At 47.7% G+C, this 26,082-nt stretch overlaps 1 protein-coding gene across 5 annotated transcripts in view; it reads left to right on the top strand.

Annotated features, from left to right (window-relative positions):
• Window positions 1–26,082, top strand: part of PM20D1 (peptidase M20 domain containing 1) — a 55,315-nt gene that overhangs the window by 2,534 nt on the left and 26,699 nt on the right. For 2 of the 5 annotated variants that reach the window (XR_011247620.1, XM_069545240.1), the window contains exons 2-13: window positions 2,032–2,118; window positions 3,618–3,850; window positions 4,523–4,609; window positions 5,724–5,857; window positions 6,252–6,371; window positions 7,162–7,237; window positions 7,596–7,657; window positions 7,894–7,972; window positions 10,151–10,222; window positions 16,264–16,432; window positions 19,750–19,849; window positions 21,021–21,145. Coding sequence is in view for 4 of the 5 variants with exons in the window: in XM_069545240.1 (XP_069401341.1) it covers window positions 2,032–2,118; window positions 3,618–3,850; window positions 4,523–4,609; window positions 5,724–5,857; window positions 6,252–6,371; window positions 7,162–7,237; window positions 7,596–7,657; window positions 7,894–7,972; window positions 10,151–10,222; window positions 16,264–16,432; window positions 19,750–19,849; window positions 21,021–21,144 (1,343 nt within the window). In the remaining variant the exon portion in view is untranslated. Of the gene's footprint in view, window positions 1–2,031; window positions 2,119–3,617; window positions 3,851–4,522; window positions 4,610–5,723; window positions 5,858–6,251; window positions 6,372–7,161; window positions 7,238–7,595; window positions 7,658–7,893; window positions 7,973–10,150; window positions 10,223–16,263; window positions 16,433–19,749; window positions 19,850–21,020; window positions 21,740–22,802; window positions 24,393–26,082 lie in introns of those variants that run through there. The other 3 variants (XM_069545239.1, XM_069545241.1, XM_069545238.1) reach the window with 3 other exon arrangements.

The following is a 26,082-nucleotide window of genomic DNA, read 5'->3' as shown; positions in this document are numbered from 1 at the left end:
AAGATCCCTTGGAGAAGAAAATAACAACCCACTCCAGTATTCTTGCCTGGGAAATCGCATGGACAGAGGAGCCTGATAGGCTGCAGGCGTCAGTCCATGGGGTGGCAAAAGAGTCAGGATATGACTTAGGGAATAAACAACAATGAAAACAATGAGATCCTTCCTCACTGTTGGGCTTATCTTCAGTCTTTTCCCTTCCATTAAGTAATGGATTAAAAGAAACTGCCTAAATAAAAAAAAAAGTGAGGTCGCTCAGTCGTGCCTGACTCTTTGCGACCCCATGGATAGTAGCCTGCACCAAGCTCCTCCGTCCATGGGATTTTCAAGGCAAGAGTACCAGAGTGGGTTGCCATTTCCTTCTCCAGAGAATCTTCCCAACCCAGGGATCAAACCCAGGTCTCTCACATTGTAGACAGACGCTTTACCGTCTGAGCCACCAGGGAAGTCCTAAATAAATCTGCAGGCAAATCCAAAAGCTAGCCCTTGTTGTTAAATATAAACTGTGTTTGTGCTGGAGTGATAGGCCTGGGAGGCAGAGCAGGGCTTTCCCAAAGCATCCTGGTGTAAAGAGTTCTCTGAAAGGCATTGGGCAGCCATTCACCAGAGTCTCTTTGCACACAAGAAAGCAAAAGCTAGATAAGAAACTAAAATACAGACCTCATAGCACCATGACTTAGAACCCCAAATATATGGAATATTGAAGTCACTCAGTCGTGTCCTACTCTCTGTGACCCCATGGAATATATATATAGCCCACCAGGCTCCTCCGTCAAGGGGATTCTCCAGTCAGGAATACTGGAGTGGAGTTGCCATGTCCTCCAGGGGATCTTCCCCACCCAGGGATCGAACTCAGGTCTCTCGCACTGGGGGCTGAGGGCAAAACATCTGAATTCAGATCTTTGAGTCTGCCTCTCAATCTCACATAGGCAGTTCATTTAATCTTTTTGAACCCTGGCATCCCCACCTTTTTGTAGGCTATGATGCAGGGCTGATTCTTCGCAAAACTGAGTACAGAAGTCAGAGGCCTCCCTTGACATCAGGCTGCTCTGGGTGCTTTTGTTCCCACTATTTTTTGGATAGCCTTCTAATCAAATTATCTCATGACACCACCCCCACCCCCTACTGTTTGCATTTGACAGTGGAACTCTTTAAGAATATAAAACCTTCACCAAGGAATGAACCTAGTGGCAACTCAAGAACTGGACTTCTGGGTAGAATGGATTAGATTGTTTATGACAAAGGAGCTTGTCTGGGAGCTTCTAAATTGCCCCCTTCCCAGGCATCATGTGCCCCAAAGCTGACCTGGGCTAAGATCAGTGACACTCTGGATTAACCAGTCTATGAGGAATAAGCCTACTCTCTGTACACAAAGAGTACTTCCCCTGTGGCTCAGATGGTTAAGAATCTGCCTGCAATGCGGGAGACCTGGGTTCCATCCCTGGGTTGGGAAGATCCCCTGGAGAAGGGAAAGACTACCCACTCCAATATTCTGGACTGGAGAATTCCATGGACTCTATAGTCCATGGGATCACAGAGAGTCAGACACAACTGAGGAACTTTCACACACTCACTGTACACAAAAAGATACAAAGCTTTGTTCGCAAAGGGACCCAGGACAGTGGGCTCATTGGATTCATCAAAGGGTTGGTGGTTTCAGAGGCAGAGTGAGGCCTTAGCAGCAATTTATAGCAGCTTCTCACTTAGGATCAGGGTACAGAATTTACTCCTGTCTGACCTCCGCCACCCCATCCCGTTTTGGACTTTATCTTCCTTTAAGAACCATATTAGCCTAAACAAAGGACTTGAGTTTAAATCCCAGTTCTACTGCTTGTTTCTGGACAATCTCAAGCAGCTCACCTAATGCTTCTAAGCTTGTTTCCTCACCTTTGAATTAGGGAAAACAACAACGCCTACCTGGAATGATTGTTTTGCCCTCAACAATAAGATAATGAGTGCAAGAGAACTTTTTATGTACACAGGGCTGTGGAAAAATCAGTGGTTGTTATCATCTTCCATCTCTGACTCCAACAGGTGCCATCCAGATTCCAACAGTGTCTTTCAGCCCCAAGGAGCTCAACACAACAGCCCTGGCTGAGTTTGGAGAATATATCCGTAAAGGTCAGCCACAAACCGTGGGAAAGGGTTAGGAGAGGTAGCACTGGAGACACAGTGCTTTTACAAGGTGATAAAGGAGTTTATCTTGTGATTGACCAAAGGGCAACCTAATGTGCCTGGGTCTCTTTGGACATGTTTGTATACAAGGGGGAGGGATAGAACGGAGAGTTCAGGAGTTAGAGCAGACAGAGACTAGATTTACCCTTTGAAGAACTAAGGCATATAGCCATTGGGTTGGCTGTCAATTTTGCCCTTTAATGTCAGTCAATAACATAAAAATATAGGACTGGGAATTCCTTCTTCATTTGCAAGTTTCCAGAACTGCACCACGGTCTCCTCCCCTCCCTACCTCCATACACACACCTACAGCCCACACACAGGCACACTCCACCTACCCAGGCCCTGCTTCAGATTCATTACTAACACTGAGCTGCTAGGCAGTCACAAACTTTATCGCATGATTGCTCTCTTCTCACTCCACTGCCCGAGAGCTAAAGAAGGATGGGTCAAGGGGAAAAAGGAGACTTGGAGCTCCCTCTCCCCACAGAAAAAGCTCATGCAGAGTAGTGAGACCACTTTACCAAATCAAATAAAAAAACAGCCCCCTCTCAAGTCATCAGGAGTGGGAGAGGCTGGCACAGTGCAGCAAGTAGTCCCTTCTCTAACACTCTGGGACGGGCAGTGGGGGTGGGGTGGGAATCTGGGATCAATCCCCAGTGGCCAGGCTGAAAGTCTTCACTAAATAGGAAATAAAACTGGGAAAGAAATGTTCAGTAATAGTAGATTAGATAAGCAGGCTGACAAGAAAAATAATATATTCTTCTTCAGTTTTTTGTTTGTTTGCCTACTTGTTTGTTTTCAGTTATCCACAGAGGCATGTATGGATTCTTCCAACACAGCACAAAGGGAGATCAAAGTTCTTTCTCCCATATATCTAAAGCCACCTGTGTTATTACCTATCTGTAACTAGCATAGTTGACCCTGAGAACACTTGAACACGGAAGTATGGCCATGTGCTCGACAGGATCATCTTTTATCTCCATATAGCACAAACATTAGGTGTATTTTGCAAGGGAAAAATATCTCTGATTTTTTAATATACATAGATAAGGGCCATGTTTGGTTCCAAATAATTTGGATACTGGGGCCTATTATATTTAAAATTTAATGTAATCCTAGTCTGCATCACTCTATAACTTGTATTTGTGACAACATTAGAGGTCAGGTCAGTCCAGATCTTGAGCTCTTATCTGTCATAAATGATGCATGTCTGGATATGCATGTTATTACACAGTGATAGCACATTATAATATGAGGAAGAGATATTTCAGAGATTGTCTGGGCGAATCAGGAATCAGACTAGCTTTGTCCCAGAGGGCTTCCTAAAGGAGGCTGCCTGTTTTAAAGGGGAGGAAAAAGGCAGGGAGAATCAGTGAGTAGGAAAAGCAAAGGCAACTGTTGAATCTGCTTTTTCTCACTGCTTTGCATCTCTTTGCTTCTAGTCTTTCCTACTGTGTTCCATACCAGCTTTATCCGGCATGAGGTCGTAGGAAATTACAGCCACCTGTTCACTATCAAAGGCTCAGACCCCAGCATGCAGCCCTACATGCTCCTCGCTCACATTGACGTGGTGCCTGCCCCGGACAAAGGCTGGGATGTGCCCCCCTTCTCTGGGTTGGAGCGTGATGGCTTCATCTATGGTCGAGGCACACTGGACAACAAGAACTCTCTTATGGTCTGAAATGCTATGTTCCCTCTGCCTTAGAGTCCTAAAGATCAATCCAGGGTGGGAGTGCTCTGCTAACCCCTGGGAGGTGGGAGGTTCTGGTAGAGAAAACCTTGGTGCCAGGAGATCTGAGTTCCAGTCATCAGTTGGTCACTTCTCTGGGTCCTGATTTCTCAACTGTGAAATACAGATCAGAGTAGATGATCCCAGGTACCCTTTCAGATCTGACATTGATAAATTTATGCTTTTCTCCAGGTGGGGATGGTTTTATGTGAGCTCTGTTTCCCTACAGGGATTCCCAGGTGGCTCAGTGATAAAGAATCCAGCCATCAGTGCAGGAGATGCAGGAGTTGTGGGTTCAATCCCTGGGTGGGGAAGATCCCCTGAAAGAGGAAATGGCAACCCACTTCAGAATTCTTGCTGGGAAAATCCCCCTGACAGAGGAGCCTGGCAAGCTACAGTCTGTGGGGTCACAAGAGCCAGACACAACTGAATGACTGACCATGCATACACCCACTGTTTCCCTCCATTCCATCCCCTGGGGCCATTTTAATGTGTTCTCTCTAAAAGGAATCCATCACATCCTAGCCCTGTTGCTAGTTGCTGAATATCTCTGATGCCTTGGTACCACCACTTAAATAATAAGCCTTTCTCTTCTCCCATTGTCCTTCTGTCCCCCAGGCAATCCTGCAGGCCTTGGAGCTTCTGCTGATCAGAAACTACATCCCCCGAAGATCTTTCTTCATTGCTCTGGGCCATGATGAGGAGGTAGAATGCCTTCATCCTAAGCCTATCTCTGGGTCCCCTCCTGGGGGAGGGAGTATGCTTCACTGTGGTCCGGTTTGCTCCCTGGCTGCACAGTTTGCCAGCTTCTCTGTGAATATGTCTTCTTGGCTGGAAAACTCCATGGGCAGAGGAGCCTGGTGGGCCACAGTCCAGGGAGTTGCAAAGAGCCGGACACAACTGAGCACACACACGCTGTGCATATGGCGCCGGAAATATCTAAGGACTTTGACCGAAATGCAGATGCCTGGGCTCTGTGCCACGGGTCCAGGGTTTTTTTAATTTCTTTTTAAGAGCAGTTTTAGGTTCATGGCAAAAATTAGAAGATACAGAAATTTCGCTTCTTCTCCAACCCACACACGTGCACAGCCTTACCCAATATCAACGTCCCCCACCAGAGTCATCCATTTGTGACAACTGATGAGCCTACCCGGACACATCGTAGTCACCCAAAGCTATTTACATTAGGGCTCACTTTTGGTGTTGTACATTATAATGGTGTGTCATTATGGTGTCACACAGAGTATTTTCACTGCCTTAAGAAAGCTCTGTGTTCTGCCCATTCATCCCTCTCTCCTTCCCCAAACCCTGGCAACCGCTGATCTTTTGACCATCTCCATAATTTTGTCTTGTCTAGAATGTTATATAGTTGGAACTATACAGAATGTAGCCTTTTCAGATTGGCTTCTTTCACTCAGTGCTATGCACAGATCTGAATGTTTAACAAACTCCCTGGTAACATCCGCAGCAGGCACATAGTCCATCAACTACACCTTGAGAAATGCCAGTGTAACGGGAAGAGAGATAACAGGCAGATCAATGAAGGTGTTTTATTTCTAATGATGCCACTTACTTTGACCCTGGGCAAATCACTTCACACTCTGGGCCCTGGTTTCTTAGTTTGGGAAATGAGGGGGTTAGGCCCTTCCAGCTCTGAGATTCCAGATTCTTTGAGGCAGGATCGTTGAGGGCCCTGTCCCTCATGAAGGAGCCTGCATGGGGAGGCTCTGGAGCACCCAGCTGTGCTGAATGGGTCTCTGTGAGCTATCTCTGGAGATCTGACTGAGGAGAACTGTGGCTCTGGGTTTAATATCTGCAGGTATCAGGGATAAATGGGGCTCAGAAGATCTCAGCCCTGCTACAGGCAAGGGGTGTCCAGCTAGCCTTCGTGGTGGATGAAGGGAGCTTCATCTTGGATGGTTTCCTTCCCAACCTCAAGAAGCCCTTTGCCATGTGAGTATAGCACCCCAGCCCCACCTCAGCAGAGATTCTCACATGGGAGCTGACCTCAGTCTGATTATCGATAAGCCTACTCCTCTTGCTTTAATCAGCCTGCTCCAGGATTCTTGCTTGGAAAATCCCATAGACGGAGGAGCCTAGTGAGCTACAGTCGATGTGGTCACAAAGCATCGGACACGACTGAGCCATATACACAGGCACACACTTGCTTTCATCACCCCGAGCTTTGACCAAGTCTGAGCTCTCCTTTCCCTATCTCTTCTAAAGTAAAAATCTTTAAGCAGCATGAAACAGACCTCTTGGCTTACCAGACCCCTGAACAGATGGGTGTGGGGGTCATTCAGGGTGGGAGGAAGTCAGGAGGGCCTTCTCTGGTCCTCTCTTACAGGGTTTCAGTTTCCGAGAAGGGTGCGATTAACCTCATGCTGCAAGTCAACATGACTCCAGGCCACTCTTCAGCTCCTCCAAAGGAAACAAGCATAGGCATTCTCGCAGCCGCAGTCAGCCGGTAAGCAATTCCTGGCCTTGCTACCCCCGCCAGACTCCGGCCAGAAGACCTGGCACTTCCTCACTTTGAGTTGAGGAGGCTAAGCTTCCTGTCCTAATGGGCTGAGAAGCCATGATGGAGGTTATAGGGAGGAGAGAGCTAGCAGTACCCTGGCAGGGGTTATAGGTCAGAAAAGGACCTATCCATACGGCAAGCAAGGGCCAGCAGACAAAAGCTAGGTTACGTAGCTGGAAGAGTCCAAAGTCCAGGCCTGAAATTATAGATCACAAGCTGGAAAAGAACTGTCTAAATTCTCCCCTTGCCCCAGCAAGATGACTTCAAGATAAGCAGAGGCTGTGTCTGTGGATGAGGACAGCAGGGTTTGTTACAGCAGAGCTTACCTTTGGCTGGTTTTCTTGCAGAGTAGGAAGAAAAGCTATATTCTTTCAGCTAAATATTTAACTATCTACCATGTTTGAGACTGTGTCCAGTAATGGGCACGTGGTGGTGGAAGAAACGGACAGTCCCTTTCCTCCAGGAACTCAGCAGCTGGTGGGAGAGGCTGACAGCTTTCCTACAGTGTGGCAGGTGCGATGAGACTGGGGTGCCCTCTCTCGGACTTGGTATCCGGGGACAGCTCCTGTGAGTGCAGTAGAAGTAGCCCCATTTGTGCTTGGAGATGTGGAATGGTGGAGGTAACGGGGAGGCAAGCAGGAGAACTCCTGGCCAGGCCTGTGGAAATGTCCTGTCTCCCATCTTCTCCCTGGACTGCTGAGTTGGGTGAGTCTAGAGAGCTCCATTTCTCTTCCAGACTGGAGCAAACACCAATGCCGAACATGTTTGGAAGTGGGCCGCTGAGGATGGCACTGGAGCAACTGGCAAATGAGGTGTGAGGAGTCTCACAGACTCTGGTCAGCTGTGGAAGGGGAAGAAAGGGTGGCGGAGAAGCTGCCATCAGAGTAATAAAGGGGCCCTACTGATGACCAGTGTTCTGCCCATTCTCCCCTATTTCCAGCTGCTGGCTGAGCCAAAACACAGCTTGTTCACTGGGGCTTTCGGTGCTCAGGCTGAGAACCTGAGCCCCAACACCAGCCACTCTGAGGGAGGTGGCTCCTACTCACCCTTGAGGCTACTGCCCCGGGCCCTCGAGGCGGGTCTAATACAAGGACAGGCCCAGGTCCCAGAACAGTGAGCCTGTTATGCTGACCCCTCTGAAACCCTCTGACCTGTTGCTTTCCCTTTCAGTTTCCCTTCCCTACCAATATAGTCTTGAACAACCTGTGGCTATTTCGGCCCCTTGTAAGCAGGTAAAGTTTTATCTTTCCATTCTTCACATCCCTACCCCAAACCTACCCACTTCCCCATCTCCTCTCTTTGGCTTAACCAGGCCTAACTAACCATCCCTCAGCCACCAGACACTACATCTAACTGGTACACAGGACATCCCTCCTAGTCTTAAAGATCTCCAAGGTTCAGGAAAGGGAGTATCCTACAACCCTCTCTTTCCAGTGGACAGTGTCTGACCTTAGTCTTTTTGCCTTAGGTTGATGGAGAGGAATTACGTGACCAATCCGATGGTCAGGACCACCACAGCGCTCACCATGTTCAATGCCGGGATCAAGGTAACACCACCTGACTCCCCCCACACACCCCACCATCCCTTGGCTTTATCTTCTTGGCTTCTTCCTTCTCTGGCTACAGTTTGGATAGTAGGAAGGCTCAGTGCTGAACTGCCCTCTGTCATCAGATGGGTAAACCTCAGGAGCAAGGGTTCTAACTGACATCTGCAAACTCCATGAAGTTGCTGGCCAAGTTTCCTATATGTGTGTTTCAGAGGCCTCCCTCCGGTTCTTTGGGACTGTACCCATTCAAAAATATAACCATTACACTGATGTGAAGAGACATTATTTGGGAGTTAATTTTTGTGACCTATACTCATTTAACAGGGCTTCCCTGCTGGCTCAGATGATAAAGCGTCTGCCTGCAATGCAGGAGACCCAGGTTCAATCCCTGGGTCGGGAAGATCCCCTGGAGAAGGAAATGGCAACCCACTCCAGTACTCTTGCCTGGAAAATTCCATGGATTGAGGAGCCTGGTATGCTACAGTCCATGGTGTCGCAAAGGGTCGGACACGACTGAGCAACTTCACTTCACTTCACTTCATACTCATTTAACATGTAATATATTCATCATCATTATTATTCAGCATTTTGGTCATGTAGGCTAAAGATTCCCAACCTCTTTACCACCTTTTTATTATTCTTCCTCATGGTTTGAAAGCTTTATTCACCTCACAAATTTAATGAATAATTAATATCTTTTCCCTGAGTTGAATTAGAGAAATTCACCTACTATTTTAAAAATCTATAACATTTGTGATGTATACAGCCTTCAAATACATACATTGTCATTCTCCAAAATAAGGTAAATTTTGGGTTGCTTTCAAAAATATAAATTCTATATGAGATTTACTTTTTTGGCTTGTGGAAGCCTAGTTCCCTGAGCAGGGATTGAACCCTGGACCTTGGCAGTGAGAGTGCAGACTCCTTACCACTGGACCACCAGGGACCCCCTAAGGTTTACTTTTATAGAAATAAGTCTCACGTAAACCAATACTTTGATAAAGTTTTTTTCTGAGAACTATTTTTCAGCAAATTGGTCTACTTTCAGTTGGACCAGCCGCTAAGGAGCTTTTCTGTTTGAACTAGCCACACTAGCTCACCGGGGCTGAGGCTTTTCTGAAATCTTGAAAGGAGTTAGACCATTCCAGTTTCTACCAGTGCCACCAGCGCAACTTCAGGGAGGATCATTCACCCAGCGCAGCCTTGCGGAGCTCTGCTAATGTGCAGCCCAGGTTGAGAATAAGTGAATGGTGCCTCAGAATTGATTTCTGCTGTGACTGGCCGGTATGTTTGGCATGTCAGCCAGACCTGAGCTGTTTTCACCAGCTGCCTAGAGAATTCACCAAAATAATAGTACTGTGTACTATGTCCTTGCATTTGAATGGTGTTTTTATCTGTCCAGAATTCTTTCACATCTGTTTTTCCATTTGGTCCTCCTGACAGAGGAGGAGCCAGCTGAGAGATCGAGACACAAAAAGGTTGTCATATCCGAAAATCACACAGCCGGTTTGTATCAGCCCAGTTCTCCTGGCCCTAGCCTGGTGCTTTTTTGCACCATAGCAGTTCAAAGAAAGATACACAATTGGGGAATCTCCTCTCTCGTGGGCTCTGAGGAGAAATTCCCTCCATAGCTTAACCCTCTTTTCTAATTAGTCCTGAGTTTTTTCCTCGTCAGACAGAGAACAAATTTCACAGTAGGATATGGAAAATCACTACCACCATCAGTTATAATGATCATCCCCCTCAGGGCCTTAATGGGGCCTCAGAGGCTCTTGGGTGCCCCTCCTGAGTAAGAACTCACACTGCCCACTGCAGAACTGCCTACACCCTGGGAAAGAGTGCCACAGAAGACCGCCAGCAGTACTGTACAGGCCAAAATAGAGGCGTCCTGATGGTCCCAGAGAAAGCAGTCTTGCTCTGAGCAGCTCTCTGTGACCCCTCCATGACCAAGAAACATGAAGGTCTGGCCTGAAGCAGAGACAGACCTCTAGCATTGAGCATAACCACATGTCAAGGGCCCAGGGAAGACAGTGGCTGGCTAAGAATATTAAGCCTTGAGTTTTTCGGTCAAATCAGCTTCCGCTCCCTCTGCTGGTGGCAGGTGGCTTTTCCTGGGCAGGGGCCAGGTGTGGGGGACTAGAGGTCAGCTCAAGCCAAGGTTTGTGGTTCTTTCTCCAGGAGAACGTCATCCCCCCTGTGGCCGAGGCCATCATCAACTTCCGAATTCACCCTGCACAGACTGTTCAGGAGGTACGCACCACGTGTTCCCGAAGACTGGGTCAGCCCCGCTGAAGTGTGTCCATCAGGACTGGGCGGAGCTGGCCCAGAGGCTCATTTGGTCAATGATTTTTCAAAGGCTTCCCATGTGCCGGGTGCTTGGCTGGGATAGGAGGTCTCTGGCTTTAGGGAACGTGGAGTCTAGGAGTGGGAGATGAATGATGATAATTAATGATAAATAGGAAATGATAATAGCAGCAACACGGACAGTGGGCTTGCTGTGCTCTTGGCACTGTGCTCAGGTATACATATCCTATAGATATACAGTTCACCCCTGCAGCCGTTCTGTGAAGTGGGGAATGTATTATCCTCATTGAACAGGGAAAATGAGGCACAGATCTACACAGCAGGTAAGTAACATACCCAGTATTAGACATCCAGGACTAGTTCCAGAGTCTGTGCTTTCAGCCTCACACTATGCTAGGATTATAACAATTAGGGATGAGCAAATTACCACAGAACCTGAGCCAAAAAAGGGGGCTGATGCTGCCTCTAAGAACCAAGAAAGTCTTTTCCAACCACTAGAAAAGGACTTAAAGGACAAATAGGAGTTGGCTAGAAGTAGGACATTCAGGGCACAGGGAAAATGAAATCTAAAGAGTAGGATAATTTGGGGGAAAGTGATGGAAGATGAAAATGGAGTTGTATTGATAGTTTGGGGGTCAAGGCTTTGTGTGCCATGCCAACGAGTTTGGGCTCTAATCTGTGGACAAATGTCAGGGGTCTTCAAACAGGCCTGTGATAGATTCTGTTTTAGAGAAACACTGCTAGTGGCGATCCTGAGGAAGCCTTGATGTAAGAAGAAACAATTAAATTGTTGCAACATCTCAGGCAGTGGGTATGGAGGTCTTAACTGAGGCTATGATCATGGGGTAGAGTAGGTGCCCACAGAGGTATGAGAGGCGGGCTCATCAGGATGCAGTGTGTGATGTTAGCTGGTCATGGGGTAGAGTAGGTGCCTGCAGACGAGTGAGAGGAGGGCTCATCAGGACGCAGTGTGTGATGTTAGCTGGTCATGGGGTAGAGTAGGTGCCTGCCGAGGAGTGAGAGGTGGGCTTGTCAGGACGCAGTGTGTGATGTTAGCCGGTCATGGGGTAGAGTAGGTGCCCGCCGAGGAGTGAGAGGTGGGCTCGTCAGGATGCAGTGTGTGATGTTAGCTGGTCAGGTACTGGTGCCTGTAACCAAGATTGGGAATTCAAGAGGAAAGCAAGTTCTCAGAGAAATATAATGGTTTAGAAATTTGAGAGGCTTCTAATATATTAATAGACAGTTATAAATACCTTAGATCCAAAGAGATAATAGAGACAGAGTCTGGAGTATTATTAATTGAAACCCATAGAGCCAATAAAGTCCCATGGGAAGGGTGTGTAACCCCTTGGAGAGAAGAGGTTGCAGACAGACTTGGGATGTTCTGCTATGAATGTCAATTTAAAGGTTAGAAAAATGAATGTGTAATTGCAAACCATGAGTGCTATGAGGAAAGGGGGCTGCTGCTATTGAAGAATTTAAGAAGGAATGAGAATCTGTCCACAGGTCAGGCAAGACTTCCTTACGTGATATCTGAGCTGAAAGCTAAAGGGTGAGAAGAAATACACAGAACGTTTGACATCTCTAGGAAAGACCAGCTTATTTAAATGTCAGGTTGAGCTAAAAAGAATTCAGAAGGTAAATCTGATCCTTTTGAAAATGATCAATAAAACCCACCTGACAACTATGAGATGAGTATTATATTCCAGGATTAAGCAAGGTAAGGGGCAGGTGGTGTTTCCTGATGATCTTCCTGGCGGGTCATTAAGGGTCCTCCACGCTTCGATTTCTGTGGTCCTTTCTCCCTGGGGCCTTCCCCATGGAGGATGCTGTGTGTCCTCGCACAGGCTGGGGGGCATGCCCGCATTGCAGGGGCTGGGGGCAGCCTGCCCAGAGTCACCCAGCATTGGCAGGGAACTGGAACAGTGTAAGCCCTGGGCTCTGCTGCTTTTCATCCAGTGCCAGCCTTTGTCCTCTCCCTGGGGGCTCATGGGGCCAGGAAATCACTGAATTCCCCTCACTGAGCTTCTTTCCACCAGTTTTTTTCCAGCCTCATTCCAACTCCATGCCCTTTCCAAGGGCTGTTTTCCACCAGCTGGGGCTTTCATCTCCCCAGGTTCTGGCATGCTGCCCTCCTCTCCAATCCCCTGCCGCAGTGGCCTTCCTTCCCCGCTGATCTGATGAGATCTCTGGGCTCCCTAGGCCCACCCTGCTCCCCTGCCTCCTTGGGGAATGGAAAGCCCCCATCACCCCAGGAGTACACAGTACCTCTTTGTCCTGGTCACACCTCTTCCTCATGCCCTGATTCTGAATGACTCCCTGAGCCCTCTTCATCCATCTTTACCTGGTCTCACCCATAAGTTTTTACAGGAAGGATCTGAATGAACTTTGTGGCCCCATCTGTGAGGAACAAGAGCCTTCAGAAACCTAACAGACTGCCACGTGGGAAGGAAGGCTTGTCCTGTGTGGCCCTTGAGGGGGAGAGATAAGGCCACTGGGAAATGTTTCTGGGAGCCCCCACTTAAAGCTGAGTTTGGGAGTATGGCACCTCGCATGATAGTGAGCTGCTCAGAAGCTGGATGTCCACCTATCGAGAGTGTTTTACAGAAAATTCCTGTCTTCCTTCATTTATTCATTCACTAAGTGTTCATTCAGTGGCTACTATGGGCTAGACATTCTCCCAAGCACTTGGGAAAATGGTGAACAGGCCAAGATTCCCATTCTAAAGATGTTTACATGCTAGTGGGTGTAAGTAATCAAATATATGAACAAGTGGAAGAAGTAGGCACCACAAAGAAAACCACAGGACAGTGTGTCACGAAATGGTTGTAAAGTGGGGTTGGGACAGTAAGCAGCTTCGTATCTGTGGTCAGTCCTCTCTTAGGGGCTTCCCCTGTGGCTCAGCAGTTAAGAATCTGCCTGCAATGCAGGAGTCACAGGAGCTGCTGCTGCTGAGTCACTTCAGTTGTGTCCGACTCTGTGCGACCCCACCAGGCTCTCCCGTCCCTGGGATTCTCCAGGCAAGAGCACTGGAGTGGGCTGCCATTTCCTTCTCCAATGCATGAAAGTGAAAAGTGCAAGTGAAGTCGCTCAGTCATGTCCGACTCTTAGTGACCCCATGGACTGCAGCCTACCAGGCTCCTCCATCCATGGGATTGTCCAGGCAAGTGTACTGGAGTGGGGTGCCATTGCCTTCTCCGAGTCACAGGAGAGGCAGGTTCAGTTCCTGGGTTGGGAAGATCCCCTGGAGGAGGAAAATGGCAACCCACTCCAGTATTCTTGCCTCAAAAATTCCATGGACAGAGGAGCCTGGCAGGCTACAGTCCGTGGGGTTGCAAAGAGTCCTACGTGACTATATGGCTAAGCATGCACAGCATCCTCTCTCATGAGGCATTTACACTGAAACCCAAAAAGGAGCAAAGACTTGGGAACAGCATTCAGGCGGCACGAGCACAGGCCTCTGTTCTCAACAGAGGTGAGATCCTGCTGATGGCTCTAGTGCTATTGATACATTATCCTGTGGACTCTACAGAGTATTTTAAAAATAAATAAAAGAGGTATGCGTAGGTTAGATGCTACAGGAACCCGTACCTCAGTTCATTATTAAGAAGATGCTCATCTCAGAGTTGTTCAAAGATGAAATGGATTAAAACACAGGATGCTGAGCTTTCTGCCACTGGAAATATTGAAGCACAAGCCAGTGACAGCCTGTCATGGTTGTTTTGATGACCAGGCTCACAGTAGGATGGAAGCTGGTCTTGCTAACTCTAAGTACCCATTGTCCTTGCCCCCGAACTTATTCACTCAAGAAGAAAATACAGCTTTGCCTAAAATAGAAAACAACATAATGTGGGAATACGGACTGTAGGAGCTCAGAGAAATGAAGAATCAATATGTTCTGCCTTTGAGGTCCCCGTTACCATTGGTGAATCCCTCCTCTTAGTGCCATCCTTATGCCTCTGATTATTGCCCAGAGTGGTCCCTCCCTTCTAAACAGGCAAATAACAGCTAACCTACATTGAGTGCCAGGAACCAGCCTAAGCGTATTACACACATCCAGTCATGGTAACAACCACCTAACCAGGTAGGTGCTACTATTATCCTTCTGTTAACAGATGAGCAAGCTGAGACGCAAAGGCTAAGGAGCTCGCTGAGTGTCACACAGTTGTGAGTGGCGCTGCAAAGCCCAGAGCTGAGTTTTTGTGCATGCTCACACTGTCTCTTGCCTCTTCTCCATCATTCTCATAGCCTTCCTTCAAATTCTGGCTCAAAATTCATACCACTAGGAAATCCATCTTAAATGAACACCGCCCTCTTTCTGGCTCTACTCGTTGCCATTTCAACCTGTAGGTACTTTGGGAAAAGTAAAGCACCATCCTTGTGAAGTCAGATACCCAGGCCAGCAATACTACCTGCGTAAACCTTGGGCAAATTCCTTAATGAGACAACTCCTGTTTTGTTTATTATTATTGTTTCACATCTTTTAAAATGTATATATGCGACATTCATTGCATATCTTTTATATTCTTGGTGCTAGACGTAAAGAAACGAGGCCTTTGAGTCCAGACCTAGCCTAGCAGCTGGTGGGAAACCTGGGCTCTGTAGGCTCATTGCAGGCATGCGTGCTCAGTCGTGTCCCACTCTTTGTGACTCCATGGACTGCAGCCTGCCAGGCTCCTCTGTCCATGGCATTCTCCAGGCGAGAGTACTGGAGTGGGTTGCCATTTCCTCCTCCAGGGCATCTTCCCCACCCAGGAATCGAACACATGTCTCCTGCATCGCCAGGCAGACCGTTCACCGCTGAGCCACTTGCTCATTGAGGTCTGATTTGTGCGCCTTCTTCAGTTTCTGGAGGCAGGAATCTTTAAGTAATGTGGGGCAGGGCACAGCAGACACTTCTGGGGATGACTTTAGGAGCCTTCCAGAGGGTCAACAACATATCCAGACTATATATTAATTCTTGTATCAGAGTATTTGAGACATCTGTGCTGGAGTGAAAATAAGCTCTGACAAGTGAGTTGCCCCTTGCCTCAGCCCAACAGCGCAGAATTTGCTTTGCCTCAAATGATGGTTTTTAAGTCAGAAGAAGGAACCCTCATTTCCTTTCCAGACCTCACACTGACCTAAAAGAAGTCCTCTCAAGATAATGCCCCCCGGTTATGAGACAGACACTCCCCTTTCTAGGGCAGAGACTGTCCTAAACCAAGTGTTACCCAGATAGCTTGAGACTGGTGCTGGAGCTTTCCCTAGGTGGCTGGGTGGGTTTGTGGGGCTAGACTGTCAGCATCCTCATCCATTCCCACACAGCTTCATGTGATCTGATCCTCAGGGTCTGGTCTACATCCTGCCTGGGACCAGGACTTTTGCTGAGTTGAGCTTTAGTTACTTCAGACTGAAATTTCTAGAAGCTTCCTCATGTTCCTTCCTGAGGAAAGGAGGCTCAGAGAGAAAACTTGAATACTAGCCCCCCAACCTCTGACTTTTTGTCTGTTGAGCTCATCTTCCTGGCCCCAGTGCAGATGGTTACAAACAGGAAGCAGGGATGCCCAGAGAAGGAAGAAAGTGTATGATCTGTCATCACCTGTCTGAGACTCTCCCAGGCTTAAGTGAGGTCATCATATCTACCCCCCTGCCTCGAGATGGTTGAGATTTCCACTGTGCTGTCTCCTACATTTTCACCTAGCCCATGGTTCTCAGCCTAAGGGAAATTACCCAATATCCTGATTTTCCAGTTCCTGACCTACCTCACGGCTATAAGGCAAACCTCCCAAGCATGTAACCTAAATCTACCATGCTATAGATTTCCAGGAAGAACAGCCATTCTATCTCCTACAACCAGTAGGCTGAAATTGAGGTCTCAGAGCTACAGTGAGCCTCCTCTGTAAAGGTTCTGCCTTGCTGGAGAGAAATCAGGACCGTATAGATTCATACAGTACTTGAATAGCAGATCAATAAGAAATCAGACTTTCTTTGTTTCCTCTCTCAAGGTCCTAAAACTAGCCAAGGACATTGTGGCTGATGACCGGGTCCAGTTCCACGTGTTGGATGCCTTTGACCCCCTGCCCATCAGCCCCTCTGATGATCAGGCCTTGGGTTACCAGCTGCTCCGCCAGACCATACAATCTGTCTTCCCGGAAGTCAACATTGTTGCCCCAGGTAATGACTTCATCAACTGTGGCTGGGGGAGTTTGGGGGGAGCTTGTAGGGGGTGGGGTGCTGGAACTATATCCTATCTGATATCCACTGCCCCACCCCCATGCCAGCTGTTCAGCCTGGAAACAGCTGGCTGCTTCCCCTCCTGATGGGACTGAAACAGTATTTTCCCCTCCAAGTGGAAGTGAGAAAGCAAACAGGAAAGGATCAGAAACAATAAATTAGGTCAGCCAAGCCTGGGTCCTTGCTTAACCTAGGCCAGCCACTCTGGCCTAGAGGAGAGGATCGGCTCAGATTCCCCTTCCTCTGGAGGAGCCACAGAGGGGGTTGGGTTCCACGCACGCAGTCTGGTTCTGATCCATTCTAGAATAACAGCTCAGCAACGGAGCTCAGAATTTGCAGCCCAGGAACTTCTCCTGGCTGTACCATTGGAATTAACCCCCTTCACCTCTCCCAGTAGCAGTGCCTCTGTGCCCCTTCCCTAGTCTTCCAGCATGCCTTCCAAATCTATGTTGTATAGATAGTGGTTCTCAAATTTAAGAGGACAAGAGGATCACCTAGGGAACTTATTAAAATGCAGGTTACCTGGACCCACTCCCAAAGATTCAGGTATATTAACTCTGGAGAGAACCCTGAAATCTGCCTTTTTAACAAATATGCCAGGGGATTCTGACACCAGCTGATGGCTGACCACAGTTTGAGAATCTCTGGTCTGTGATGTGAGGAAAAGATGCTCTCATGTGAAGACTTGTGTTCACTTTGCTTTTATATACCTTCAATCATGGAGTCTCTTTTTCTAAGCTAATTCTTAGGACCTATTAGGCGTGGACCTTAAAGATACTATAGTGAAATTCTACAACCATAAACTCCTCGGGTATTAGGGGGGAAAAAAAGCACTCAGTTTTTAATCAACTTAAATCTAACTCATTTCTCAAAAATTCAACCTCAGGCATTATTGAAGCCTCCAAGCACCCCCACCTTGAATCAGGCCTCCAAGCACCCCCACCTTGAATCAGGCCTCCAAGCACCCCCACCTTGAATCAAGCCTCCAAGCACCCCCACCTTGAATCAGGCCTCAAGGTCTTATGCAGTAGCATAGCATCAGGATCCCTTAGTCTGTGATCATCAGTCCTTGTGTTTGCCTCTGAGACATCCATTATCCTGCCCGCAAGGTCACTTCAGGTTGCAGATTTCCTCTGATTCCTTGACCTGTCTGGGGGGTGAGAGCTCTGGATCCAAGATCTCCCCTGAACATCCCCTCTGAGATTTCCTGCCTCCTTGGACTCCTGCCACAGAGCAGGACCTGGGCCCCTGCCATCGAGGAACCCTGGCTTTCAGGCTCCCAGGTTCTCCTCTCTTGGCCTCAGAGGCTCTCTGCCTTTCCCTTTCCCTGTGGGGCACCTGCGATAATCTCATCAACACAGTTAGGCTTGTACAGAACAGAGGGAGGCAGACATCAACAGCAGAAATCTCCAAAGCCAGGAATTGTGAAGGGACCCCTTTGAAACCAGGAGTGGAAAGTAGAACAATGGACCTAGAGGTTATCATACTAAGTGAAGCAAATCAGACAGAGAACGGCGAATGTCATCTGGTGTCACTCGTGTGAAATCTAGGACAACGATACAAATGAACTTACTTGCGGAACAGAGATAGACTCAAAGACATGGAGCACAAACCTGTGGCTATCAAGTGGGAAAGGTGTTGGGGAGGATAAATGGGGAGTTTGGGAACAACAGATATACACTATTACATATTAAGTAGATAAACAGTGGGGGCCTACTGTATAGCACAGGGACCTACATTCGATATCTTGCATAACCTATGATGGAGAAGAATCTGGGAAAGAGCAGCTCTGTCTGAGCGTGGATGGCTGGGTCACTTCACTGTCCACCTAAAGCTAACAACACTGCAAGTCCGCTATACTTCAGTTTTAGAAAGGATACTCAAACGAAACGCGCGTGCGGCACGTCATCCCAAGGTTGCTATAAAGCAAGAGCCAGTGGTGCTTTTGAAATTTTCCTGTCACCTTTAAATTATTAAAAATACCTATCCAACTACATGAACACAGAGCTATGACCCTGTCATGAACTCAAAAAACACATCTGTACTTGTGGGATCTTTATGCATACGCTTAATAGCTTCATGATAAATCTGTTCTGCCTGAAAGTACTTAAAAATGGGATCCATTTCTAGAACAAAAGCACTAACTCAATCAAAGTAAAACACAAATTACCATCTCGAATTCGTCCCACCACACTTTAACTGATAAGCTAGGGAGTCTTTTTTCAAAGAACATTCATAATGGGGAGGAGTCCCAGCCCCAGCTGGGGAGGAGGACATCTTACTACCTTCGGGAGAATGGGACACTAGAGAGTATCCTGGGACTATCCAGACCTGAAGTTTGACTCTGGGAAGATCGAGTCCTCCTTCAGAAGACAGGAATAACCAGAAATCATGTTCTACTTTTATTCTTGCCTTGGAGAAGGAAATGGCAACCCACTCCAGTGTTCTTGCCAGGAGACTCCCAGGGACGGGAGAGCCTGGTGGGCTGCCGTTTCTGGGGTCGCACAGAGTCGGACATGACTGAGCAACTTCACTTTCACTTTTCACTTTCATGCACTGGAGAAGGAAATGGCAACCCACTCCAGTGTTCTTGCCTGGAAAATCCCATGGACGGAGGAGCCTGGTAGGCTGCAGTCCATGGGATCGCTAAGAGTCAGACATGACTGAGCGACTTCACTTTTATTCTTGCCTGGAGAACCCCCATGGAGAGAGGAGCCTGGTGGGCTACAGTCCATGGGTCACAAAGAGTCGGACACAACTGAGCGACTAAGCACAGGGGCACAGCGTGTTCTACTGTAAGAGGATCGCCATCTATAGCAGTAAAACTCCCCCAGAGAGTGTTTGTTTCTAACCTGAGCAATACACAAGAAAGCTTGGGCAATAAAGAAATGGTGCTTAGATTTCCGGATACCTAGATTTCTACTGATAGAATAACCTGGCCGTGGGTATGAAATGAAGCCGTTGGCCTCCGTGGCCGTCATGGAGAGAGGGCGCTTAGCCTTGGACCATGTAAGGGATGTCTGTCTAATGGCCTTGGGAGGTGATTCCGTGTTCCTGGCTGAAATGGTATCTTAGAAAGGTTTTGAAAATGGGTAGGCTGAAGGACAAAAATCCTTGGCTGCAGTCTCCTAAGGAAGATCCAGACGTCTTCTGTGGTGACACAAGGGCCCCAATTTTCCAGGTTAGCCTGCATGCCACCACTTCCTTGGCTTGGCTGCTCACATAAAGCTCCATTTCTCTGGATTCTTCCTTTCTAGGTACTTGTATTGGCAACACAGACAGCAGACACTATCTAAATCTTACCACTGGCATCTACCGGTTCAACCCCGTCTACCTACAGCCTCAGAGCTTCAGTAGGTGAGTGAGTGGAACAGGTTTGGACAGCTTGGTGGAGAGAGGAGATACATCTGACCTGTCCCTTTGCCACTCATTCTCCTGACAGTCCACAGAATGGGGGGAACCTGGAATTTGTACAAACTAAAAGATACAGCAGAGCCCAACTGGCCAGCTTTCTCAGTGCCAGAGCCTTGCCACTGCCTAGAATTTGGTGGAATCAGTGACCGTTTTTCAGGGGTGGAGATAATCAGATGGCTGGAAAGAGCCTGGTAGAATCAGGGCCCTTGAGTCCCACCTCTTCCTTCCTTTGAGAGAAGCCCTCCCCTCTGGATCTCATTTGCCCCAAAAGTGGGTACTCCAGAATTCTCAACTTCCACTTAGTGAACTGCAGACACATTTGAGGTCAAAGATGAACTCATGCTTTGAATTCTCAAAACATACTTTGGGAATCTAAAACATATTCACCAGTTTCAACTACGGTATGTGAACTACTACTTTGTGGGTTCTTCAGCAAATTTTTAGTCCTGGGATAGAGGGGCATGATTTCCATTTACTTCTCTGCTCCTTACCATACCCAGCTCTGATTTCCTCATCATAAGTCAAGTTGTTTGAATATATATTTGAATTTGAACTTAAGAACAGATTTCATGGGAAGGGGGTCCATTGGTTCTTTTAAGGAGTGTAGGTTATCTCCTTTCATCTTTGAGGTTACATGTGTGCCTCGGCTGTATTGCTGTGTGGAGGCAGGCTGTGGGCATCGGATCTGGTAGCGAAATTCGAGATGAAGCGGAGAACCCCATAGGTAGCCTGGGTTCCTATCCACTTGTGCCCCTAATAATGTGGGGAGGGGTGGCTGGCATAGGGGTAAGTCTAGCTGGGACTCCAGCCTTAGAGAGAGAATTAAAAGATAACTTCCCCTCGGAGGAGAAATTACTAAACAGATTCCAGAGCAGGAGATGATTTGCACTCCCCAGGACTGTCATCTGCTCCCCCTGTACTTTGCCATGGACATAGATCCTGCAGAGGTGACCAGCATGTCATATGGAATCTCACTTCTTCTAAATGGCTGCTCCCACCTTGCCCACTTCCTACCCCTGGAGGGTCAAAGGCCAGTGGCTTCAGCGGTAGGGTGCTCTGCCATAACATTTGCACTAAAGCAATGGCCTCTCCTCCCAAAACTTCTCTCCCTCAGCATCCATGGAATCAACGAGAAAATCTCGGTGGAAGCCTATGAGACCCAGGTGAAATTCATCTTCGAGTTTATCCAGAATGGTGACACGGACGTGGAGCCAGTTCCTCACCTGCACGAACTGTGAGGTTAGAGACCAGCTGGATTAGGGATGCCTGATGCTGGACCAGGACTAACCCAAGGGGGAAAGCCAGTGTTGATGTCAAAAATCATGTTATAATGACCTCACCCACCTGCCTTGGTCACTCGTAAACTCAGTGAAAAACAAGGCCGGGAAGAAGGGGAGGACCAGCAGGAAGCTGGCCTCTCCCTCCAGACAGCTCCTCGATTCGCCATCCGTTATTGCCTTCTTTTCCATCTTTTACAATAGAAGGTATCTGGCTTGACTGCCTTGCACTGGTGATGTCAGTGCTCCTTGTTGAGGCCTAACTGAGCAAACACAGATTTGAAAACTATCAACCAGATTTTACCTCTTAAAAGTTTAATTTAAGGCACGCTTGTTGGGCTGCCTTTTCCTCGGCTTATAAATTTGTTCTTGCCGTAACTTCCTTTCCTTTTGTTCCCCCTCCCTTCTTGGATTGTTTATCTGGCTCTTCATCTCTCCCCTCCTCCCCCTGCCTCTCACCTCTTCCCCTTCCTTTTATTCTGCACCTGGAGCAGGACTTAAACTGTGTCACTACCATAATTACCGCAACAGCTGGTCAAATAAAGTAGTCTGTGCAGCACCGTCTGATCACTGGGGGTAAACTGAGGCCGGGGGCTTTGGGGGAACCCCAGACCTCCTGGTTCTGGAGGTTGGAGCCTGGAGAAGACAACCTTCGTCCTTGGGCTCCTCCCAGGGGCTCCCTGGGTTTCGCTCCCTCCCCTGCCCTGTCCTGCCACCTGCTGCTGCTGCCCCACCCCAGGAGGCCCTAATCTGCGGAAACATTTCCCTGGCACATCCTGCGGGCTCAGCTCCCAAGAGAAAGGCAGCCTCCCTCTGGAGCCCAGGGGCAGCAGGGCCCTGGCCCTGCCGTCGTGTCCTGGTTCAGACTTATCGAGGGAAAGTGGAGGGCAAGTGGGGAGCAGACTGCCTACAGAGGCTCTGCTCCACCGGTGGGGCAAGGGCCAGCTGCCCTCCCTTAGGGGACCGCAAAGCTCCAGTCTGTTTTCTGTGGGGTCCAAGCCGGAGCATATTGGAATCTGCTCAGTAGCTGTCAGGTGGGGGGCATTGAAATGCAGCATTTCTTGGCTCAAGGCTGGGAGCTATGCTTTGTGAATCACAAGGGAGTCAAGGTCACGGAGGGAGACACAGACGGAGCTGGGACTTGAGACGACATTCCCTCTTTTTCTCCTGTCCAGACAGGACCTTCCTCGCCTTCCTGGGGTTTAACAGCAGTGGGACAGTGGCTTCTTTTCCCTCCTCAAAATCCCCTGCCCCTTCCCACCCACCTGTGGGTGTGAGCAGCTCCTCAGGAGCTGGAGCCTAATGAACAGTGTTCAACACGGGCAGCAGGGATTATTTCAGGTTCTCTGCTACTCCCCCTAAGATTCACATTCCTTCCCTCGCCCTCCCTTTTTTGGCCAATTCTGTATTTAATTTAGCCTTTGTTAGAGGGTGAGCTGAAGAACAAAAAGGACTCTTCACATCTGTACAGAGCTGTACAAAGTACTTTCCCATACCAGTCTGACTCAACTTGTGCTCTGTCGTGTCCGAGTCTTCAGGACCCCATGGACTGTAGCACACCAGGCTGCTCAGTCCATGGGATTGCCCAGGCAAGAACTGATTGCTGTTTCCTCCTCCAGGGGATCTTCCTGACTCAGGAATCAAACCCGAGTCTCCTGCGGCTCCTGTGCTGGCAGGTGGATTCTTTGCCACTGGGCCACCTGGGCAGCCCCACTTAGCTCACTGGAGCCCCATGAGAACTACATGAAGAGGCGCCATTCTTCCTACAGAGGAGAAATTGTTTCCCAGAGAGATTACATGTCTAGCTGGAGGCAAATTCAAATGCATGTCTCCTGGCCCCAAGCTCATTGTTACTCCATGATCCAATGTGACAGATGCAATCTACTTTAACGAGATTAAATATTATTTAATACTGACAACAACGCCAAAGGTTTTATTGCCCCTGTTTTTAACAAATGAGGCAACTGAGGCTCAGAGGTTAACTAATTTGTCATGCAGGTGTTAGGGGCAGAGTCTATCTGAATCTAAAGCTTGTCTTCAGAGGAGTCATTTGCCCAAGAAGACATAGTTCTGAAGGGGCAGCCTCAGAATTCAAATGCAGCTCAAAAATCCCCAAATCCAGTGCTTTTTCAGTCATCCTACACTGCCTGCCCCCAAGAACCTCTGGTGTGTGGCTCATTCATTCTGATTCAGGGAGATCTCAAGGACAAAGGTGGTTCTACTATTGAATTTGGTTCTGAGCTCAAGTTCTCTGTTCTCCTGGCTGACCTTTTACTATTCACACTTGTCCCACTGTCTGCCAACTTTCCTTACCACCCCCACCCTCAGCTTCTGTGTTCAGCTCTTCTCCCTTCTTGAGTTTGGGGACAGCCAGGCCTCTAATGATCTGTGGGATAACTGGGGAAAAAGCAAGCAAGGGTCCCTGTCCCTATCTGGTCTTCCTTCTCTCTTCTAGCATCAGAACAATAGTCTTCCAAGCCCCCGGGGAGGGAAGTTCTCCAGAGGGAACTGCTCCAAATCCTGGCTCTGAGAACACAGACATTCCAGCCCTTTGGCCCCTGAAGTTTTCTGAAAAGAACAGTTGAACATGCTGGCCAGAACAACGTAACATGATACTGGGTAGGATGGGACAATGAACCTGGAACTTTCCTCCACCTTTACTCCATCCGTGTATCACTCCCCAAATCCATCTGAAAGAGATCGAGCAGATAATCACATGTACACTGCACACTCCCATCAATGACATGGCTCAAGTATCCTATTCATACCTCACTCTCGAAGGTTGGAAGGAAGACACAGTATTCATAGGCAAAGAAAGTGGAGGAAAGGAGTAAATTTGGGCTGAAGACCTTTGATTTTTTTTTTAATTTATTTTTTAATGAAGGATAATTGCTTTACAGAATTTTGTTGTTTTCTGTCAAACAACATAAATCAGACATAGGTACACATATGTCCCCTCCCTTTCGAAACTCCCTCCCATCTCCCACCCCATCCCACCCCTGTAAATTGATAGAGCCCCTGTTTGAGTTTCCTGAGCCATACAGCAAATTCCCATTGGCTATCTATTTTACGTATGGTATTGTAAGTTTCCATGTTACTCTCTCCACACATCTCACCCTCTCCTCTCCTCTCCCCATGTCCATTACTCTATTCTCTGTATCTGTTTCTCCATTTTTGCCCTGTAAATAAATTCTTCAGCACCATTTTTCTAGATTCTGTATATATGCATTAGAATACGATATTTATCTTTCTCTTTCTGACTCACTTCACTCTGTATAATAGGTTCTGGGTTCATCCACCTAATCAGATCTGACTCAAATGCATTCCGTTTTATGGCTGAGGAATGTGAAGTCAAGTGGGCCTTAGAAAGCATCACTACGAACAAAGCTAGTGGAGGTAATGGAATTCCAGTTGAGCTATTTCAAATCCTGAAAGATGGTGCTGTGAAAGTGCTGTACTCAATATGCCAGCAAATTTGGAAAACTCAGCAGTGGCCACAGGACTGGAAAAGGTCAGTTTTCACTCCAATCCCAAAGAAAGGCAATGCCAAAGAATGCTCAAACTATCGCACAATTGCACTCATCTCACATGCTAGTAAAGTAATGCTTAAAATTCTCCAAGCCAGGCTTCAGCAATACATGAACCGTGAACTTCCTGATGTTCAAGCTGGTTTTAGAAAAGGCGGAGGAACCAGAGATCAAATTGCGAACATCCACTGGATCATGGAAAAAGCAAGAGAGTTCCAGAAAAACATCTGTTTCTGCTTTATGCCAAAGCCTTTGACTGTGTGGATCACAATAAACTGTGGAAAATTCTGAAAGAGATGGGAATACCAGACCACCTGACCTACCTCTTGAGAAATCTGTATGCAGGTCAGGAAGCAACAGTTAGAACTGGACATGGAACAACAGATTGGTTTCAAATAGGAAAAAGGAGTACATCAAGGCTGTATATTATCACCCTGCTTATTTAACTTCTGTGCAGAGTACATCATGAGAAACGCTGGACTGGAAGAAGCACAAGCTGGAGTCAAGATTGCTGGGAGAAATATCAATAACCTCAGATATGCAGATGACACCACCCTTATGGCAGAAAGTGAAGAGGAACTCAAAACCCTCTTGATGAAAGTCAAAGAGGAGAGTGAAAAAATTGGCTTAAAACTCAGCATTCAGAAAACGAAGATCATGGCATCTGGTCCCATCACTTCATGGGAAATAGATGGGGAAACAGTAGAAACAGTGTCAGACTTTATATTTTTGTGCTCCAAAATCACTGCAGATGGTGATTGCAGCCATGAAATTAAAAGACGCTTACTTCTTGGAAGAAAAGTTATGACCAACCTAGATAGCATATTCAAAAGCAGAGACATTACTTTGCCAGCAAAGGTCCATCTAGTCAAGGCTATGGTTTTTCCTGTGGTCATGTATGGATGTGAGAGTTGGACTGTGAAGAAGTCTGAGCGCCGAAGAATTGATGCTTTGGAATTGTGGTGTTGGAGAAGACTTCAGAGTCCCTTGGGCTGCAAGGAGATCCAACCAGTCCATTCTGAAGGAGATCAGCCCTGGGTGTTCTTTGGAAGGAATGATGCTGAAGCTGAAACTCCAGTACTTTGGCCACCTCATGCGAAGAGTTGACTCATTGGTAAAGACTCTGATGCTGTGAGGGATTGGGGGCAGGAGGAGAAGGGGACGACAGAGGATGAGATGGCTGGATGGCATCACTGACTCGATGGATGTGAGTCTGAGTGAACTCCAGGAGTTGGTGGTGGACAGGGATGCCTGGCGTGCTGCGATTCGTGGGGTCGCAAAGAGTCGGACACGACTGAGCGACTGAACTGAACTGAACTGAATACTCCATTGTGTATATGTACCACAACTTCTTTATCCATTCATCTGTCAG

The sequence above is a fragment of the Ovis canadensis genome, chromosome 12 (assembly GCF_042477335.2).
Source record: "Ovis canadensis isolate MfBH-ARS-UI-01 breed Bighorn chromosome 12, ARS-UI_OviCan_v2, whole genome shotgun sequence".
Classification (NCBI taxonomy): Eukaryota; Metazoa; Chordata; class Mammalia; order Artiodactyla; family Bovidae; genus Ovis; species Ovis canadensis.
Note: the sequence above shows the minus strand (reverse complement) of the source record. Positions and strands in the feature narration are given on the sequence as shown.